The sequence below is a fragment of the Oncorhynchus nerka genome, linkage group LG23 (genome assembly GCF_034236695.1).
Source record: "Oncorhynchus nerka isolate Pitt River linkage group LG23, Oner_Uvic_2.0, whole genome shotgun sequence".
Lineage (NCBI taxonomy): Eukaryota > Metazoa > Chordata > Actinopteri > Salmoniformes > Salmonidae > Oncorhynchus > Oncorhynchus nerka.
The window spans coordinates 41,611,138-41,631,999 of NC_088418.1; the positions used below are offsets into that span (position 1 = coordinate 41,611,138).

The following is a 20,862-nucleotide window of genomic DNA, read 5'->3' on the forward strand; positions in this document are numbered from 1 at the left end:
CGATCACGAGACAGGACGTAGGTGATTGCAGTTGGACACTGGATCATTAACCAAAACAAATTGTATAATTAATCTTTGATTCATTTGTTACATGGTCCTGTATGCCTTGTGAATGACTTTTAAGTGTTTTAGAATCAACTGACTCAATAAGTGGGAGTATCTAAGAGGGGAGGGGTCATATGGGCAGAGAGTAGATTGGAGGCTGAGCCTAAATTTAGGATTACAACCTCCCACCCCCTATTTGCTCCTCATGTTAAATACTAAAATGTGAATATCTACAGATCAATATTCACTGACTGAGAGCCAAACTTGAGACACCCCATAACAATGAATGGTACGTACTTCTATTTGAATTCTAAGACATTGGTGTAAAACATGGTACGTCATGTCTTTTTCTACGTTTTTATTTTGTATCAAATAAGTTGTAAGATGACTTCATCTCTGGGCATATTTTAGTGTGAGATCTAAGGTTTAGTGTGGAATCATCCTGGGCTGTTTGCCCAGATTTTAGATTTTCAATGTAAAACATTTGTAAAGAGTTAATCAATTCTGTAAGCATGCGGTCTCAGGGCTTTTGCCGCTCCCAACCATTCATGATCAATGTCAGTACAGTATGTACATTACATAATGGGACATGGTGATCAATGCCACATGTTAATCAATTTAAGGTTGGCCTGAACTTGATTGTGTAAAGCTCTGCCTTTTTTGTTGTTGAGTACATTAAGTTCTTCAGATGGCAGTTTGAGAGAGCGACAAACATTATTTGAGGAGTCATTAGACAAAAGATATGGCGCAGTATCAATGTACTTGACATGTACTTACATGTTACCCTGAAATCTGGAACCTGTTTTGCTAACTTTCCACTCCTTGGCCAACATGGCTTGACATGGAGTGGAATAATAACTCAACCAGACAGGTACCTAGGTTACTTACATGTGACTTTACATTTTAAATTACATATACGTGTATGTGCGTCACTACATGTAGCTACTTGTCTTGAAAACAGCCAAACTCATTCTGTGTTTTTATTGCTTGAAATAGTTCAAGCGGGCCTCTCAAATGGCAAGAACAGCAGCAGGTTGAAGGACCTGGTCCCTGTCCCTCAGCCCCAGTCAGAGGAGAAGATGCAGGAGAGGGGCCAATGGAGCAACAAACTGGAGTTCATCCTGTCTGTGATGGGATCCATCATCGGCCTGGGGAACATGTGGCGCTTTCCTTACCTCTGCTACAAGAACGGAGGAGGTAAGTTCTAAAGGATGAGCCCAGGCTAGGTCACAGACGTTTAATTTGGAGTCACAAAGACGAGCATGTATTAATGTTTGACAGGTCGTCATTTTAAATAAGGATTTGTTCTTAATTGAAAATAATAGTTTGCAAATTATTTTCTTGACTTGTTCATTTTAGGTCCTAGTGGAACACAGAGCTTCAACCGTGTATCTCCAGCAACCGATTTGCAAATGGCTTTTTTAATGTAATAACATTTGTTATTAATAACATACACTGAGGCCTAGCTATAAAAACATTGTTGGGTCTAATTGGGACTCAGGCCTATTTAGATCAGGCCATGGGTTTAGGGAAATGCTTATGTAGGTGCTACATCAGATGTTTCTCTCTGTGGGGTGTATGCGATCAGAGGTTAGGGGTCAGAGAATGTCACAGCTGTTTCCCCTCCGTCCTAAATAGCCTGTGGTCAAGCAGTTGCCCCTGCAGCGTTTGCCATGCTCCGGAAATCCATCCATCCAAGCACTCTAAACATCCTCAGATTGGCTGACGTCAAAAGTCGACAGACTGCGTTGCGTCACAAACTCTGCGTGAAAATAAAATTTGTTGACATTGAGATTATTCACAGACTGTGAAACCCTATGGATGAAACACCTTTATTATAGTGTCTACATGAGGTAATTCTGACTTTCTTAGGTGTACCTTATCACTGACTCATGGTCCTCGGGATCTCAGTTGGTAGAGCATGGCACTTGTAACGCCAGGATAGATTCCCAGGATGACCTGAGCTATTAAAATAAATAAAAAGTTTAAAAAATGGATGCACTTCCTTGTGACTGCAGAACAGCCTCAATTCGTCGGGGCATGGACTCTACGAGGTGTCAATCGTTCCCATGTTGATTACAATGCTTTCCACAGTTCTGTCAAGTTTGCTGGTAGTGTATCTTCACTCCGACTCGCTCGTTCCAGCCTTTTATGCTCGCTTCGAGGCAAGCAACACTAAAGCCTGCAAGATGTTCCGGACGTCTGTGTGATCACGCTCTCCGTAGCCGATGTGAGCAAGACCTTTAAACAGGTCAACTGGGGCCAGACTGATTACCAGGACGTGTACCCAGAGCATGCGCGTACCAACTGGCATGTGTCTTCACTGACATTTTCAACCTCTCACTGACCTAGTATGTAATACCTACATGTTTAAAGCAGTCCACCATAGTCCCTGTGCCCAAGAAAGCGAAGGTAACCTGCCTAAATGACTACTGCCCCTTAGCACTCACGTATAGCCATGAATTGCTTTGAAAGGCTGGTCATGGCTCACAACAACACCATTATCCCAGAAACACTAGACCCACAACAATTTGCATACCGTACCAACAGATCCACAGATTATACCGTCTCAATCGCACTCCACACTGCCCTTTCCCACCTGGACAGAAGGAACACTTATATGAGAATGCTATTCATTGACTACAACTCAGCGTTTAACACCATAGTGACCTTAAAGCTCATCACTAAGCTAAGGAACCTGAGACTAAACACCTCCCTCTGCAACTGGATCCTGGACTTCCTGACGGGCCACCCCCAGGTGGTAAGAGTAGGCATCAACACATTAGCCACACTGATCCTCAACACGGGGGCCCCTCAGGGATGCGTGCTTGGTTCCTTCCTGTACTCCCTGTTTACCAATGACTGCCTGGCCAAGCACGACTCCAACACCATTATGGTTGCCTACCACACAACAGTGGTAGTCCTGATCACCGACAACGATGAGACAGCCTATAGGGAGGAAGTCAGAGAGCTGGCAGTGTGTTGCCAGGACAACAGCCTCTCCCTCAACGTGAGCAAGACAAAGGAGCTGATCATGGACTACAGGAGAAGGCTGGCTGAACAGGCCTTCATTAACATCGACGGGGCGCGGGTTGACTGCTTCATAGTGGAGCGGTTCCTTGGTGTCCACATCACCAACAAACTATCATGTTCCAAACAAGACAGTTGTGAATAGGAATGCCTTTCCCCCTCAGGAGACAAAAGATTTTATGGTTCCCCAGATCCTCAAAAAGTTCTACAGCTGTACCATCGAGAGCATCCTGACCAGTTGCATCACCTCGGCATCCGACCATAAGGCACTACAGAGGGTAGTGCGTACTGCCCAGTCCATCACCGGTGCCAAGCTTCCTGTCATCCAGGACCTATATACTAGGTGTTGTCAGACAAAGGCCCCCCCCCACCTTTGTTTTTACTCTGCAGCTACTTGCTGTTTTATTATCTATGCGTTGTCACTCTACCCCTACCTACATGTACAAATTGCCTCAAATAAATTATACCCCCGCACATTGACTCTGTACCGGTACCCCCTGTATATAGGGCTGCCGAGTGGCGCAGCGGTCCAAGGCACTGTATCGCAGTGCTAGACGCGTCAGTGCAGACCCTGGTTCGATCCCGGGCTGTATCTCAACCCGCAGTGATCGGGAGTCCCTAGGGCAGTGCGCAATTGTCCCAGCGTCATCCTGGTTAGGGGAGGGTTTGGCCGGGGTAGGCCTTCATTGTAAATAAGAATTTGCTCTTGCCTAGTTAAGTAAATAAAATATAGCCTGGCTATTTTCTTGTTTTTCATTTTATTTTTGACTTTATTTTTGACTTTTTATTTAGTCAATATTTCTTAACTCTATTTTCTTAACTGCATTGTTGGTTAAGGACTTGTAAGTAAGCATTTGACGGTAAGGTCTACTACACCTGTTGTATTCGGTGCATGTGACAAATAAGGTTTCATTTGATCCCACAGATTGGATTGAGATCGGGTGACTGGGCAGGCCACTGCAGTAAGAGGAATTCACTGTCATGTCTGTGGAACCATTCCTGGACAATCCTAGTCTTGTGGCATGGGGCATTATCCTGCTGAAAAAAATGAATTTGCAAATGGAAACACTGCTGCCATGAAGGGATGCACCTGATTGGCAATAATGTTAAGAATTTTATCAAGGGGCCCAATGTGTGCCATGAAAACACATCCCACACCATCACCACCAGCCTGAAGTGTTGACACGCGGCATGATGGATGCATGTACTCGTGGTTTTCTCCATACCCTAGTCCTCCCATCAGCAGGAACTAGGATTCAGCAGACCAGGCAATTTTCTTTTACAATCATCCAGTGTTTTTGTTCCTTAGTCCACTGCAACCGCAGTTTCTTGTTTTTGACTGAAGGAAGTAGGACTCTGTAAGATCGTCAGTTGCCATACCCCATTTGTGTCAAGGAACGACAAGGTGTGCATTCCTTTATGGGTCTTTGGACACCAATCTTGTGCTTGACTGTCAGTTTACTAATTGTAGCATGTCTGTTACGCACAATTCGTGTCAGCTTCCTTTGTCCTCTTTCCTCAATGTCCCGTTTTTGACCATTGGCTTGCTTTTGGCTGGATGTCCTTTGGGTGGTGGACCATTCTTGATACACACAGGAAACTGTTGAGCGTTAAAAAACCCCAGCAGCATTGCAGTTCTTGGGACACTCAAACCGGTGCTCCTGGCACTTACGACCATACCCCGTTCAAAGGCACTTGAATCTTTTGTCTTGCCCATTCACCCTCTGAATGGCGCACACACACACAATTCATGTCTCAATTGTCTGGAGGCTTAAAAATCCTTCTTTAATCTGTCTCCTCCCCTTCGTCTACACTGATTTTGAAATGGATGTAACAAGGTGACATCAATAAGGGATCATAGCTTTTATCTGGATTCACCTGGTCAGTCTGTCATGGAAAGAGCATGTTTTGTACACTGTACATTTTTTTGAATGACTCCCCATTTCCCATCCCCCAGGTGCATTTCTCATCCCCTACCTGATCTTCCTGTTCACCTGTGGCATACCTGTGTTCTTCCTGGAGACTGCTCTGGGCCAGTACACCAGCGAGGGAGGCATCACCTGCTGGAGGAAGATCAGTCCACTCTTTGAGGGTAACCTGCTCTTTCCTATGGGACTATATCTTCCTTTAAGGCATTATACTGTAAACAAAGTTATGCTATACAATAAGGGTTTGTGTCTGAGCTTTTTACCCTTTTTCATGCGTCACTGTTATATACATTATGCAATAAACGATGTGTACTTATATTGTAATTACATAGTTACTACCATGTTTTTTTGTGACACTTTTTATTTACTTTCCATCCATTCCTCCCTGTCTGTCCCTGTCTTTGATCCAGGTCTTGGCTATGGCACCCAGATCATTGTGGCTCTGCTGAACTCCTACTACATTGTGGTTCTGGCTTGGGGAATCTTCTACCTGTCTTTCTCCTTCTCCTGGGAACTCCCTTGGTCCTCCTGTAACAACACCTGGAATACAGGTGAGACAACAATCATAATGGAAATGTCTGCTTTTTTTTTTTTTTTTAAGTGGCTTTGCTGTATGGAGCGATATTACAAATAAAAAATGATTGAATTCCATATTACTGCTTTTAACACTTGTCAGTGATTTTTACGGTGGTAATGATGCAACATGTGAACATTTTTATCTAAGAAAATTGCGTGGAGTTTCAGAGGAGGAACGATTCTGTCAACTACACTCTGCCCGAAAACTCCACATCCCCCGTCATTGAATTCTGGGAGTAAGTATTCATAGCACCTCTCTTTGTTATTCAACACATCTCAATTCAAATATTTTTGTTGTTGTCCAAGGCTTAATCTGTGTCCTGGAAACAGGACCCTCAAGTCTAAGATTTGAACCTTATTTGGAGTAGCTGAGGGTACTTAAAATCAGAATATCTAAACTAGAATTGTTATTGCACTTCATCCGTTGTGATTTTGTTCTGACCACCTGTGTTATGTGTTTATTCAGGAGAAGAGCCTTGAGGCTGTCGTCTGGCATCGACCACATGGGCTCTCTTAACTGGGACCTGGCCTTCTGTCTGGCCATCGCCTGGGTCTTGTGTTACTTCTGCATCTGGAAAGGGGTCAAATCCACTGGGAAGGTGGACTTGTTTCTTTCAATTCTTCCTGTCTTTATTTATTTACTCCACCAGAGTCATGTTCATTAGGCATTAACCCCTTACACTTGTGGGAATTGGCCAATATGGATAGGGATCAATTGAAATGTTTATTACAGAGGAAATATTGAAAGTATATGCATAACAGTGGTTGCAATCAAAAGGGAACAATTTGGAGATTATGGGAAAATTATTAGACTAAAGGTGATGACAAAACAGTTCATCTGAATCTAGGTTGATTCCAAACATTACATTTTATGTGCATTTACTGTGGTGTAAATGTATGTTTCACCACGTTTGTTGATAACGAAATTTGAAAATACTCTGGATACATTCAGTAACATGATACGAATATTCATGGAATATTTGGGGTAGGTGCATCCCCCCCCAAAAAAATAGTTTTGAGTGAAAGGTCTAACTGGAGTTTCTAAGTGGCCACACAACTCTCCAAAGTGTGCACAGTTCCTACCTCATTTCAATGTACTTTTATTTACATTTACATTTAAGTCATTTAGCAGACGCTCTTTTATGACTCAAAGAACCATTTTCCACTAAGGTGCTTGTCTTGTACTCTCCTTACTGTGGCGTTGAGGAACTAGATCAAGCAGACTTGTAGTTTTCTTTGGAACTCCCATGTGGCTTAGTTGGTAGAGCATGGCACGAGGTTGGTGGCACCTTAATTGGGGACGACGGGCTCGTGGTAATGACTGGAGCGTAATCAGTGGAATGATATGAAATGCATGGTTTGCCATTCCATTTGCTCTGTTCTGGACATTATTATGAGGTGCTCTACCCTCAGCAGCCTCCTGTGGCACCAGGGTTGTGGGTTCTATTCCCATGGGGGACCAGTACCAGTAAATAAATAAATGTTTGCACTCACTACTCTGGATAAGAGCATCTACTCGATGACTAAAATGTAATGTAAAATGAACACATCCCTGCATCCTGCACTTTACACAATTACTGTTGGTTGTGCATTCCACAAAAGGTCCATTATAAATCGCAATCTGGTCAGGTGGGAATCATTTTAAAGAGTGTTCTATTGCCAACATGGCTAGCTAAGTTACAGATCAGGGTCATGTTCATTAAAATACGATCTTAGTGTTAGGCTTTCACAAGGCAATTCCAGGAAGCAGATTGTAATTTTGGTGTGCATAGAATAGGGTGACAAGTGCATTCAAATGCGTGTTCACAATAGCACAAACAGGCATTCTGTTCAGAGCAACCAATGGTATGACGCCATATCATCTTGTAACTGTACATCGAGGTGGTGATCATAAACGTTAACCGTGTATATTACATGGGTTTTATGATATGGAAATGTGAAGTGCACATTTGGACTAATGGGTATATGGCTTGCTTGTATGACATCAAAGCTGTATTCATTATAATCCTTAACGTCTCATCTTTCGAAATACTTTCGTCTTATTTATTTACAGCATTTCCCTCATTCAGACAACAAAAATGTTGCAAAAGTTGCCCAACTAGCAGGAGGGATGGGGGCAACTTCTTGTCACGTGCGGTGTTCAAGTTCAGAACGGCTGTCAGTCAGAACGAATACTGGTCCGTGAAGCGGAAACCTTGAGCTCTGAGGTCATGTATAGCATGTTACCGTACAGCCACTGCGTCCCAATTTAGGCGCTTATCAGTGTCCAAGTCTTCTATTTTGAACCCGTATACGGGTACGAGTGTAAAGAGCTACACAGAGGAAGCAGAGTGAAACGGGGTGGGACTACCTGGTCTTGTTCGTTTCTTTCTTCCGTTGAATAAAAAAAAAAAAAGAAGTGTTTTCCCTTAATGGACATGACCCTGATGTGTTAGATCATTGACTTTTTCAATATGATTCCATCCAATCTTCAGGTGGTGTACTTCACAGCTACCTTTCCCTACCTGATGCTAATAGTTCTGCTGATTCGTGGCGTCACTTTACCTGGAGCGGACCTAGGGATCAAGTTCTACCTTTACCCTGACCTGTCAAGACTAGCAGACCCTCAGGTAGGTACCACAACAATAAGAACCCCTGTCCCCTGCTGTTACATAGTAGAAACCCTGTTGACTGAACCACACACTTGCATCAGGTAGCTTATTGTTGTGGGAGCAATGGTATGAAATTACGTTTTATACTCAGAATAGCAAACGGTCTACTTTCAGTATTTTACAATGAGGTGACTATCAGAACATAATGAGGTATGTTCGAGACTGGTATGATTTCAAAGAAATTGTCCATAATAGTTATCTCAATATTACCCTATGTCTTTCCAGACTAGGGAATTTGAAGTTTGGAATAAGGTCCTTGGGTGAAGATCCTCCAGGTGTGAGTGTAAATATCCCAGGGTTATCTGGAATGCTATTTTCTGCTTGGTCCATCTGTGCTCCATGAAAGAGTCTGTAGGAGGCTGTGAGTGGTGGGGTTGCACGGAGGGGCAGGGACACTGCACTGAAGGGGAACACTGACCTCCAGGACCCTCCAGCTGCTAGACTTCCCCCCTCAGGGTGTCAGGGCTCAGCCCTCAACTGGCTTAGCCTGGTCTGGACCAAAGCCCGGTATTTTCAGGTTCAGCATCATTAAAGTGCTTTTCTCCACATGGTGGACTGGGAAATTCGGGAATTGGGACTCAGCCGCAGCATGGCTCATGCCATAGATTTAGAGTTTGGCAAACTCAGTACCTATTGTGTTTGTCTGCAGGGAGTTTGAGCCGGTGGGATTCATGGCATTGACACCGCAGATTTCTCCTGCCCTTTCTCGAAGTCCACCCATCTACACCCTAGCAGGGCAGATATTTTGATTGCGTCATCATCCCAGGGCCCTTTGCTGCCCCGTTCTCACCTTTCAGATCTTCAGTCTCTGGTTGTGGATTGAGAGCTGGGGATTGTTAATCAATGTTTAGACCACAAGACGTTTAACTGACTGGTTGACAATTCACCTCTGCCGTGTCAGTGGTCCTTAATGATTAGGTAAACTCATTAGGGACAAAGAGGAAGAGCAAGGTGAAACAAGCATGCAACGTGGTGCTCCGCATGTTCCTCTTTAACTCTCACATTCTGAAAACACACATAACTAATGGTGTTTTTTTATTTATTTTTTTACCATGTGCATCATGCTTTTGGGACATTTTTCTATATAAATAAATAAATGGTGGCCCACAGTCAGGAAACCTGCCAAAACAAAAACGGGTCACTCTCCATTACTTTTTAAAAGGAGGCTTGTATTTGCACTGTTTTATTCAAATCAAATGTTATTGGTTCGCAGATGTTAATGCTAGTGTAGCGAAGTGCTTGTGCTTCTAGTTCCAACAGGGCAGTGATATCTAGCAAATATTCTAACAATTCCCAACAACTACACACAAATCTAACAAGTAATCTAACAATTCCCCAACAACTACCTAATGCACACACACCTAAAGGGATGAATGAGAATATGTACATATAAATATATGGATGAGCAATGGCGGAGCTGCATAGGCAAGATGCAGTAGATGGTATAAAATACAGTATATAGATGTGATTTGAGTAATTTAAGATATGTAAACATTATTAAAACGGCATCATTATTCATGATCTTAGGTATGATCCAATACCATCCCTAGATGACACACCTTTGCCTTTATTAGTCATTTTTCTCCTACAGTAGTTGCTTGACTGGCCTCTGTGACCTCACCTCTCTCTGTATAACAGGTATGGATGGATGCAGGCACCCAGATCTTCTTCTCCTATGCAATCTGTCTAGGCTCCCTCATAGCATTGGGGAGTTACAACAAGTACAACAACAACTGCTACAAGTACGCTAAAGATGCATTAAACACTCTTACCAAACACACACACACTATGGTAATTATTGGTTCTGTTTTTTTATTCCCTTATAAGACGGAAACAAACTCCCCTTAAATCTTCATGTCTTTGGGATCTTGTTTTGCAGAGACTGCCTGGCCCTGTGCTTCCTGAACAGTGGGACAAGCTTTGTGGCAGGCTTTGCCATCTTCTCCATCCTGGGTTTCATGGCTTATGAACAGAATGTCCCCATCTCAGAGGTAGCAGAGTCTGGTGAGTGTGTGTGTGTGTTTTAATGTGACCTAGTTGTTAATTTAGATCATTTCAATAATTTGTTCAAATGCAGGTATGTTATTCCACTATTATATATGATTCCCTGTTCTCTCTTCATTAGGTCCTGGCCTGGCCTTCATTGCATACCCTCGTGCTGTGGCCATGATGCCGTTTTCTTCACTATGGGCCGTCTTCTTCTTTATCATGATCATCCTGCTAGGGTTGGACAGTCAAGTAAGGCCTCCGAAGATGTTTATGAACGTACTGTCAAGAAAATTGGCCCAGTTAAGGACAAAACGGACCACTTCTATACAACGAGAACTGAGAGGCGATCCAAGATCATTGTTATCTATGTAACCAAACATACCTAGCCTAACATGATATCAGAGATGCTTACTATTTGTTACCAAACATGCCTAGAACTGAGATGTGTTAAAATACCTCTCCCTTTCTCTCCAGTTTGTGTGTGTAGAGAGCTTGACAACGGCCATGGTGGACATGTATCCCGAGGTGTTTCGTCGTAAGAACCGCAGGGAGCTCTTTCTGGCTTTAGTGGCCTTCATCTCCTTCCTCATGGGCCTGGTCATGTTGATGGAGGTAGGCATCACACCTGGAATTTGGAATTAACCCTCATGGGTTAGTTAGGGGGAGACACCTGCCTGGGGACTGGGTTGGGGATAAACCCTCAAGGCCTATTTCATTGTGTTCTTTAGCTGTAATATGCAGACAGACATCAAGTCTAACTTACCACGTGGCTGGTCGAGATTGCGTTCAAAACAAATATATACTCTGATTTGTTTTATTACCTAGGACATTTTCATTTTGCGGACAGAAACCACTTTAGAGTGATTAACAGCCTCATCACTGTGGTTCAGGACAGTTGTACACTACATGACCAGGGGCCTCCTGAGTGTCGCAGCGGTCTAAGGCACTGTATCGCAGTGTTGAGGCGTCACTACTGCCTGGAGGTTTGATCCCAGGCTGTGTCACAGCTGGCTGTTACCGGGAGTCCCATAGGGCGGCGCATAATTGGATCAGCGTTGTCCGAGTTAGGGGAGGGTTTGGCCAGGGGGCTTTCCTTAACTCATCGCGCTCTAGCGACTCCTTGTGGCGGGCAGGGCACCTGCAAGTTGACTTTGGTCATCAGTTGAGCGTTTCCTCCGACATGTTGATGCGGCTGGCTTCCGGGTTAAGCAAGCAGGTGTTATGAAGCAGCGCGGTTTGAGCATTGGGCCAGTAACCGAAAGGTTGCTGGATCGAATCCCCGAGCTGACAAGGTAAAATTCTGTCGTTCTGCCCCTGAACAAGGTACTGCTCCCCGGTAGGCCGTAATTGTAAGTAAGAATTTGTTCTTAACTGACTTGCCTAGTTAAATAAAGGTTAAATAAAAAACAATAAATTAAAGCGAGGCTTAGCAGGTCATGTTTCAGAGGACGCATGACTTGACCTTCGCCTCTCCAGAGCCAGTTGGGGAGTTGCAGCGATGAGACAAGATCGTAACTACCAATTGGATGTTGTGAAAAAGGGGTTTTAAAAAATATATATATGTGGACTCCTGCTCGTCGAACATCTCATTCCAAAAGCATGGGTATTAATACGGAGTTGGTCCCCATTTGATGCTATAACAGAAGGCTTTCCAATAGATGTTGGAACATTGCTACGGCGATTAGGCCTGTCTCGCCATCAGCTTTCCAATTCATTCTGAAGGTGTTCGATGGGGTTTAGGTCAGGGGTCTGTGCAGGCCAGATAAGTTCTTCCACACCAATCTCGAGTGTTTTTCTTGTCTCCAGGGTGGGTTATATGTATTCCAGCTGATGGACTACTATGCTGCTAGTGGCATGTGTCTTCTCTTCATGGCCATCTTTGAGACGGTCTCCATCGCATGGGTCTATGGTAAGTTAGAATACAATTCTACAACAACAACAAAATATCTGATGGAACCGTTCAAAAGACACTTACACCATGTCAATCCCACAAAGACAGAACTGTAACTGGTTTATTCAAGAATACAGTGCATTCGGGAAAGTATTCAGAACCCTTCACTTATTCCACATTTTTATGTTACAGCCTTATTCTAAAATTGATTAGATGTTATTTTTTCATGAATCTACACACAAAACCCCATTATGACAAAACAGGATTTGAGACATTTTTGCTCATTTATTTAAAAAAACAAATCTCTTACTTACAAAAGTGTTCAGACCCTTTGTTATGAGAGCTCAGGTGCATCCTGTTTCCATTGGACATGATTTGGAAAGGCACACACCTGTCTATATAAGGTACAACAGTTGACAGTGCATGTCAAAGCAAAAACCAAGCCATGAGGTCAAAGGAATTGTAGAGTTCTGAGACAAGATTGTGTCAAGGCCCAGATCTGGGGAAGGGTACTAAAAACATTTCTGCAGCATTGAAGGTCCCCAACAACAGTGGCCTCCATCATTCCTAACTGGAGGAAGTTTGTAACTACCAAGACTCTTCCTAGAGCTGGCCGCCTGGCCAAACTGAGCAATTGGGAGAGAAGGGCCTTGGTAAGGGAGGTGACCAAGAACCCAATGGTCACTGACAGAGCTCCAGAGTTCCTCTGTGGAGATGGGAGAACCTTCCAGAAGGATAACCATCTCTGCAGCACTCCACTAATTAGGCCTTTATGGTAGAGTGGCCCGACGGAAGCCACTCCTCAGTAAAAGGCACATGACAACCTGCTTGGAGTTTGCCAAAAGGCACCTAAAGGACTTTCGGACCATGAGAAACAAGATTCTCCAATCTGACAAATCCAAGATTGAACTCTTTGGTCTGAATGCCAAGCGTAGCATCTGGAAGAAGCCTGGCACCATCCTGATGTTTTTCAGCTGCAGGGACTGGAAGACTAGTCAGGATCCAAGGAAAGATGAACGGCTCAAAGTACAGACAGTTTACGTTACTAATCTTTCTCCAGATTGCTCAGGACCTCACTGGGGAGAATGTTCACTTTCTAACAGGACAACAACCCTAAGCACACAGCTAAGACAATGCAGGAGTGGCTTCGGGACAAGTCTCTAAATGTCCTTGAGTGGCACAGTCAGAGCCAGGACATGAACCAGATCGAACATCTTTGGAGAGACCTGAAAATAAGTGTGCAGTGACGCTCCCCATCCAACCTGACAGAGCTTGAGAGGATCTGCAGGGAAGAATGGGAGAAACTCTCCAAATACAGGTATGCGAAGCTTGTAGCATCATACCCAGAAGACTCAAGGCTGTAATTGCTGCCGAAGGTGCTTCAACAAAGTACTGAGTAAAGGGTCTGAATTCTTATGGAAATGTGATGTACTTCTTTTTTTTTTTTATTATTATTATTTTTTTTAGAAATTAGCAAACATTTCGAAAAACCAGTTTTTGCTTTGTCATTGTGTGTGTGGATAGATGAGAGAGAAAAAATGATTTAATACATTTTAGAATAAGGCTGTAACATAACAAAATGTGAGTCAAGGGGACTGAATACTTTCCGAATGCACTGTATATTCCTCACCTTTGATAGTACTGTTCAGAGAATGCTTCATAGTCTCAATTGTTGACATTTGTGTCCACAGCTCTTTTGACCAAACCCAGCATGGTTAGCCTGTCTCTGTATGTTGTTCCAGGTGTCGACCGCTTCTATGATAACATCGAAGACATGATTGGCTACCGTCCAGGACCTTACATTAAATACTGCTGGCTGTATGTCACCCCAGCCACATGCGTTGTGAGTAACCTACAAACCCATGTAAACTCTCATATACAGTATAAAATGTCATTAGTTATGGTTTGGGAAAGGATTTTTTTCCTGACCAGGAAAAACTCTGGGCCCTAGACAGATCCCATGATTTGGAAAAACACCAGTTACAGTTGTAAATGTTGACGGCCCCAGTCAAGGCCCACTTCTAAATCAAATACTTGTTTTTTTCTCTAGGCAACCTTTGCATTCTCCCTCATCAAGTACACCCCTCTGAAGTACAACAATGAGTATGTGTACCCCTGGTGGGGCTATGTGATAGGCTGGCTCCTGGCTCTTGCCTCCATGGTCTGCATCCCTTTCTGGATGATCTACAAACTGTCCACCACAGAAGGAACGTTCAGAGAGGTGAATTTAGGTTCCTTTCCTCTTGACACAACGTACACTACATGGTCAAAAGTATGTGGACACCTGCTTGTCGAACATCTCATTCCAAAATCATGAACATTAATATGGAGTTGGTTCCCCGTTTGTTGCTACAACAGCCTCTACTCTTCTGGGAAGGCTTTCCACTAGATGTTGAAACTTTGCTGCAGGGACTTGCTTGCATTCAGTCAAAAGAGCATTTACTAAGGTCGGGCACTGATTTTGGGCGATTAGGCCTGGCTCGCAGTTGGCATTCCAATTCATCCCAAAGGTGTCTGATGTGGTTGAGGTCAGGGCTTCTTCCACCGATCTCAACAAAGTTTTTTTTTTTTTTTGGGCATTTTTTATGATTATACAGATAATACAGAACAGTTAGAGTGCAGAACTCACATTGGGTCCCCTACCAAATCAAACCCACCCCAACCCCTTCCCCCCAATGTTCTAACAGAGCCCCACCCCAAAACTAGACTTAAAGCAGGCTTGATATACAATGAGTAATCTAATGAAATAGATTGTTAAATAAGATCTTTGTATTTGAAAAAAAAAAAGTTTGAGTAAAAATAATGATACAAATTCTAATTTGGGTTGGTTTATGGAGCTGTGAAATTAGCTGGGTTCATGTCTTCTACAAAGGATAGGAAAGGTTGCCAGATATTATAAAGTATAATTGCAGATTCCCTGACGGAGTAGCGTAATTATCTCTAGCTTGAGATGTTGCATAACTTCCTTTATCCAATAATTAAAAGTAGGAGGAAACCGATCCTTCCACTTAAATAGTATGAGACGTCTAGCTAGAAGAGTAGGACATGCCAGCATGTTGCCCTTAGAACGGTTGAGGGGCCTCCTGTGGTGCCACTCTGAATAATGCAATAAAGGCAGAAGGTTCTAAAGGTCTCTCCAGTATCTTAGAAAATGTCTCAAAATTTGATATCCAGAGATCTGTCAATTTCGGGCATGTTCAAAACGTGTAATAAAGTAGAAGGAGCCTGCTTACATCGATCACAAGTGGAAAATATATATATAATAATTTTTCCCTGAATTCTCTCCATGTTCATAATTTTTGTGTAGAGATGAATTTATTCGATTTTCAGCTTGTCGAGTTGAAATAAGAGCGCACTGTCTGAAGTGTCAAATGTTGTTTTAGTAAATCTGCGGATGAATAGTGTGAATGTGCCATATCTAAATCCAAGATTTTATTTGTAAGATCCCCTAGGTGTTGAATATTGTACTTTAATCTTGCGCTGTAGGAAATCATTTGTCCCCTTAGGTAAGCCTTCATTGATTCCCATACTGTTGGAGGAGACATTCCAGGGGTTTGATTAAGCTCGAGAAATAGCTTCATTTGAGATGATATACACCTGCTCGTATAGACTACTTTTCTAGGGAAAAGTAGTCTATACGTGATAAGGTCTTATGAACTGGTAAGAAAGAAGAAGAATCCCTAGCTGTGGGATTGTGTCAACGTCACGCATCAGATATGCCATATGTCTTAAGAAATAGCTGAATCGTGGATACTGTCTTTGATGAAAATTATACCTTAGGAGAGCTACAATCCAGATTGGGCAGAAGTACACAATTCATATCACCACTTAGTATTAGGTGCTGTGTGTCTGTATTTGGTAATTGAGTAAATACATTGGAAGAACTAACTGATATCCCAGTTTGGTGCATAAATGTTAGCCAAGAAAACAGGTGTATTATACAGTCTTCCTACTACAATAATGAAACGGCCTGCTGAGTCTGCCTCTACACTTGACATTGCGAACGGTATGTTTTTACTAATTAAAATGGTCGCTGCTCTAGTTTTAGAATGAAAATTGGAATGATGGGATTGACCCGATCCACCCTCCTTTGAAATGAGTGGTCAAAAGTGCGGAGATGTGCCTTTCGAAAGGTGATATCTACTCTTACGTTTCGCTGGGTGATTTCAGATTTAACATTCCAGTGAGCAAAAGTGATTGAGCAACCAGCTGTGTGTCTCATGATTTTAAGCCTAGCCATGTAAAGTCAGGTGGGAAAAGGATGGATGCCATATTACCATAACTGATCCATTAAACATTTTTCAATATCCACACGTTGTGGTGGGGGAACACTAAACCTATTGTGTAAAGAGCCCTGCTGAAATAGTGAAGTTGTGCATAATAAATAAACAAATAATAAACACTTTTAAAACCCAAAGTTAGGCTGTTTTAAAAGAAAGTATAAAACATTTTCCAAATCACATCTTACAGCAATACCACCAAGTTAGCTGCACCATCTTTAAAGAAATGAATGTAACCTAATAATATAACTGTGCTTTATCTTCCCTGGATACGGGTACAATCGATAAATAGAAATGGGCAGCTTCATGGTAATAAAATAAAAAGTTTAAAACAAAAGGAGAATTGACTCACAAGAACTAAGGCACTAACGTTACCTAATAATAACAATATCAACTGATACCACTGGCAACGCTATACAGGATCTACAAAAGAAAGACTGAGTCTGCAGTGGTAGACACATTCGTCCATTACCCTAATCGCCAAATAGGGGAACATTCAGCCATTTGCTTCGTCCGACCTTTGTAGAATATTCACCTTTACGAAGGCCATCACCTTATGGCGTTCTTTACAGTTGGCACTATGCATTCGGGCAGGTAGCCTCCTGGCATCCACCAAACCCAGATTTGTCCGTCAGACTGCCAGATGGTGAAGCGTGATACACCACTCCCAGAGACCGCGCTTCCACTGCTCCAGAGTCCAATGGCAGGGTGTTTTACACCCCTCCAGCTGACGCTTGGAATTGCGCATGGAGATCTTAGGCTTTTGTGTGGCTGCTCGGCCATAGAAACCCATTTCATGAAGCTCCCGACAAACAGTTGTGCTGATGTTGCTTCCAGAGGCAGTTTAGAACTCTGTAGTGAGTGTTGCTACCGAGGACAGTCGATTTTTACGCGCCACGCGCTTCAGCACTCAATGGTCCCGTTCTGTGAGCTTGTGTTGCCTACCACTTCGCGGCTAAGCCGTTCACAATAACAGAACTTACAGTTGACTGGGGCAGTTCAAACTGACTTGTTGGAAAGGTGGCATCATATGATGGTGCCACGTTGGAAGTCACTGAGCTCTTCAGTATTGCCATTCGACTGGCAGTGTTTGTCTATGGAGATTGCATGGCTGTGTGCTCGATTATATACACCTGTCAGCAACGGGTGTGGCTGAAATTGCGGAATCGACTCATTTGAAGTGGTGTCCACATACCTTTTGTGTGTGTTTTCTACATTGTAGAATAATAGTGAAGACATCAGAACTTTGAAATAACACACATGGATTCATGTAGTAACCACTCTGGCCAGAGTGAGGGAAGGCGGCTTATCCCTCATCTTGGTAGCCCCGCCATGGCTAGGTAATACAACGAGCCCTGTCAACTCTCGTTATGCAGGGATCTGCTGACCCAAGCGAACAAAAGATTTCCCGGATCCATGGCCCTCTGAAGTTAAATCTGGATGTGACAGGCTTGCATCGTGTCATTGATTCCACATTCTCACTGTATGGAAATAAGTGGTGGATTATTGAGAAGTGGTGTGACCAAAACAGATAATTCCTTACCAATGCTCTGTATCCAAGGTGTTATGCTTCTTACAGGATCTTTTGGACAGAGGGGAGGCTTTCTCAACTCTGAAGGTCTTTCTAGCTACTATCTGGGCCTGTCAAATAGGCTTCCACAAAAACACAGTGGGAAAACATCCCGTCATGTTGTTTCACTGTGTTTTTGTGGAAGCCTATTTGACAGGCCCAGATAGCAGCTAGAAAGATCTTAAGAGTTCAGAAAGCCTTCCCTAATGAACCGCCTGTTGCTTACGTACAATTCCCAAGCCTTTACCCCTGTCATGTAATGTCTCTATTGTGTTTGAGACTGTTTCACAGCAGCTTTTTGAGCCGTTGGAAAACGTGGAGATTAAATATTGCTAGCTATTTAAATAGTCTGGGTGGCCATTTGATTCAGCAGTCTTATAGCTTGGGGGTAGAAGCTGTTAAGTAGCCCTTTGGACCTTGCGTTTGCCTTGCAAAGAGAACAGTCTATGACTTGGGTGACTGGAGTCTTTGACAATTTTTTGGGCATTCCTCAGCTGTTATATAGGTCCTGGATGGCAGGAAGCTTTGCCCCAGTGATGTATTGGGCCGTTCGCACTACCCTCTGTAGCGCCTTACGGTCAGATACCGAGCAGTTGCCATACCAGGTGGTGATGCTACCGGTCAGGATGCTTTCCATAGTGCAGCTGTAGAACTTTTTGAGGATCTGGGGACCCATGCCAAATTGTTTGTCTTCCGAGGGGGAAAAGGTGTTATCGTGCCCTCTTCATGACTACCTTGGTGTGTTTGGACCATTATAGTTTGTTGGGGTTGTGGACACCAAGGAACTTGACTCTCAACCCGCTCCACTTCAACCCCGTCGATGTAAATGGGGGCCTGTGCCGCCCTCCTTTTCCTGTAGTCCACAATCATCTCCTTTGTCTTGCTTACATTGAGAGAGAGGTTGTTTGCCTGGCACCACACTGATTAGGTCTCTGACCTCCCTATAGGCTGTCTCATTGTTGTCAGTGATCAGGCCTACCCACGTTGTCATCAGCAAACGTAATGATGGTGTTGGACTCGTGCTTGGCCACGCAGTCGTGGGTGAACAGGGAGTACAGGAGGGGACTAAGCACGCACCCCTGAGGGGAACCGGTTTGAGGATCAGCGTTGCAGATGTGTTGTTACCTACCCTTGCCACCCGTCAGGAAGTCCAAGATCCAGTTGCAGAGGCAGGTGTTTAGTCCCAGGGTCCTTAGCTTAGTAATGAGCTTTGTGTGCACTACGGTGTTGAATGCTGAGCAGTGTTGGACTATAATAGCAAAGGGTTACAGCCTCTGGAGGGCCTAAGAGCTCACTCCACCAGAGGTATGGCCACCTCTTGGGAACTGTTCAAGGGCATCTCCTTGCAGGAGATTTGTGATGTGGCTTGTTGGGCATCCCCTCATACTTTTGAGGTTCTACCGACAAGATGTCACTGCGCCTTCATTGGTGCATACTGTCCTCGGTGTCGGGCCTCTGAGGGTTGATATTGAGACTGCATGGCTTCAGAGAGCATGTACGATATGGGAGTTGGCCGTATCCCACAGTGAGACGTCAAAACAAATAATTGAAAGATAACTTAAGGTTACTTGTGTAACCCCGGTTCTCTAATATTATGAGTGCGACATCTCACCACATTCCCCTAGTCGCAAGAGTGTGAGGAAGTTTGTCTCGTTCAAGAGTGATCAGAGGGCAGGCGAGTGACTCTTTAGTATGAGGGGAGGGGGAGTGCCCTCATTCACCACGTGACCTGTCTGTGTCCAACACTTGTGTATAATTGGTCCTTCGAGCTACTTATTCTGGTGAACCCCACAGTTGGATATCTCACCCATATTATCAGAGAACCAGGGTTAAGCAAGTAACCTTACGTTTCTCAGTCCAGTGTTTTTATGGCCATTATTTCATTCCTCTTTGATACACAGCATTACTAACATTATTATCTCGATCTACTCAGTCCATTATTCTTTATAAATATTTCAAATCTTCTCTGCAGCGCATTCACATCCTCCTCCAGCCCTCTAACGACCTACCCAAATCCAAGAGAGAACAGGAGAGGATGCTGGCCACCTTTGACCCCAAGGGCGAGGGAGGCATGGAGCCAGTAGGGGTACCAATCAAAGATGGCTACCTCCCAGTGGGGGTGAAGGACTCAAACTGCTAATAAGACCCCAGTGACACCATTGGAGTGACGAATTCAGTTTAGTCATTTTGGGAAATGAACTGAAATTCCAATTCAAGATAAAGTGTATCAGGCAGCCCGATAAGCAATGAGAGAAAGGAACAATTTTGCTCTTTTACACAACCTAATGTGCTTTCAGGTATAGAACAAGTCAACTGTTCAATTACAAAAGCTTATTTCTCATTGTTCAATGGACTCTGATCTCCACATGTATTTTATTGTTGGTCTATTGCCAAGTGATAGATTGTTGTTAGGCCTACTGTATTGTATTCCATGTATTAAAGGAATCATCTCACAGGGCACAATGTCAATTCAACGTCTTCCACGTTGGTTAAGCGTAATTTCAAAGACGTTATGTGGAAACATTGATTCAACCACTGTGTGCTCAGTGGGAGAGTAAAGGAAGCTGTACATTACAAATGAGATGAATAACTGTTGATGTTAGAATGTGGATCATTGCTAAACGAAGATGTATTGTGTCATCTTTGTCAATTTAACAAGAGCTAACAACGGTTGGGCTTATAGAAAATGTGTACAATATTTTAATGATTGATTTTCTGTGTAACATGACTACAAAAGACTGTACAAAATAAATATGAATCTGTATGTTTTTAAATAAACAACATGTGTAGTATCAGTATGTTCTATGCTATTATTATGATCCTTGTGGGATCACTCTTCACTAGGGAAGGCTTTAAAATGACTATACAGTATTGTTCTGGTCTATTCAAGTCTTTTCCTGTC

General features: G+C 43.3%; 1 protein-coding gene across 1 annotated transcript; it reads left to right on the top strand.

The window, feature by feature from the left end:
- The first annotated feature begins 225 nt into the window (after positions 1–225).
- On the top strand, positions 226–20,755 carry LOC115106851 (sodium- and chloride-dependent GABA transporter 2-like). The gene is made up of 15 exons (XM_029630002.2): positions 226–334; positions 1,042–1,242; positions 5,033–5,167; positions 5,414–5,554; positions 5,728–5,815; positions 6,046–6,178; positions 8,054–8,188; positions 9,869–9,972; positions 10,110–10,234; positions 10,356–10,468; positions 10,694–10,831; positions 12,026–12,128; positions 13,853–13,953; positions 14,161–14,331; positions 19,933–20,755. Exons 1-15 carry the CDS (start codon positions 328–330, stop codon positions 20,098–20,100), a joined length of 1,863 nt encoding a protein of 620 aa, XP_029485862.1. The 5' UTR covers positions 226–327; the 3' UTR covers positions 20,101–20,755.
- The last annotated feature ends 107 nt before the right edge of the window (positions 20,756–20,862 follow it).

Bases quoted from the DNA above. Each gene is read 5' to 3' on its own strand.
- LOC115106851 (XM_029630002.2), top strand. The intron at 5,555-5,727 runs GTGAGACAACAA...TTTTTATCTAAG, and splicing joins TAACAACACCTGGAATACAG to AAAATTGCGTGGAGTTTCAG. The intron at 13,954-14,160 runs GTGAGTAACCTA...TTTTTTCTCTAG, and splicing joins TCACCCCAGCCACATGCGTT to GCAACCTTTGCATTCTCCCT.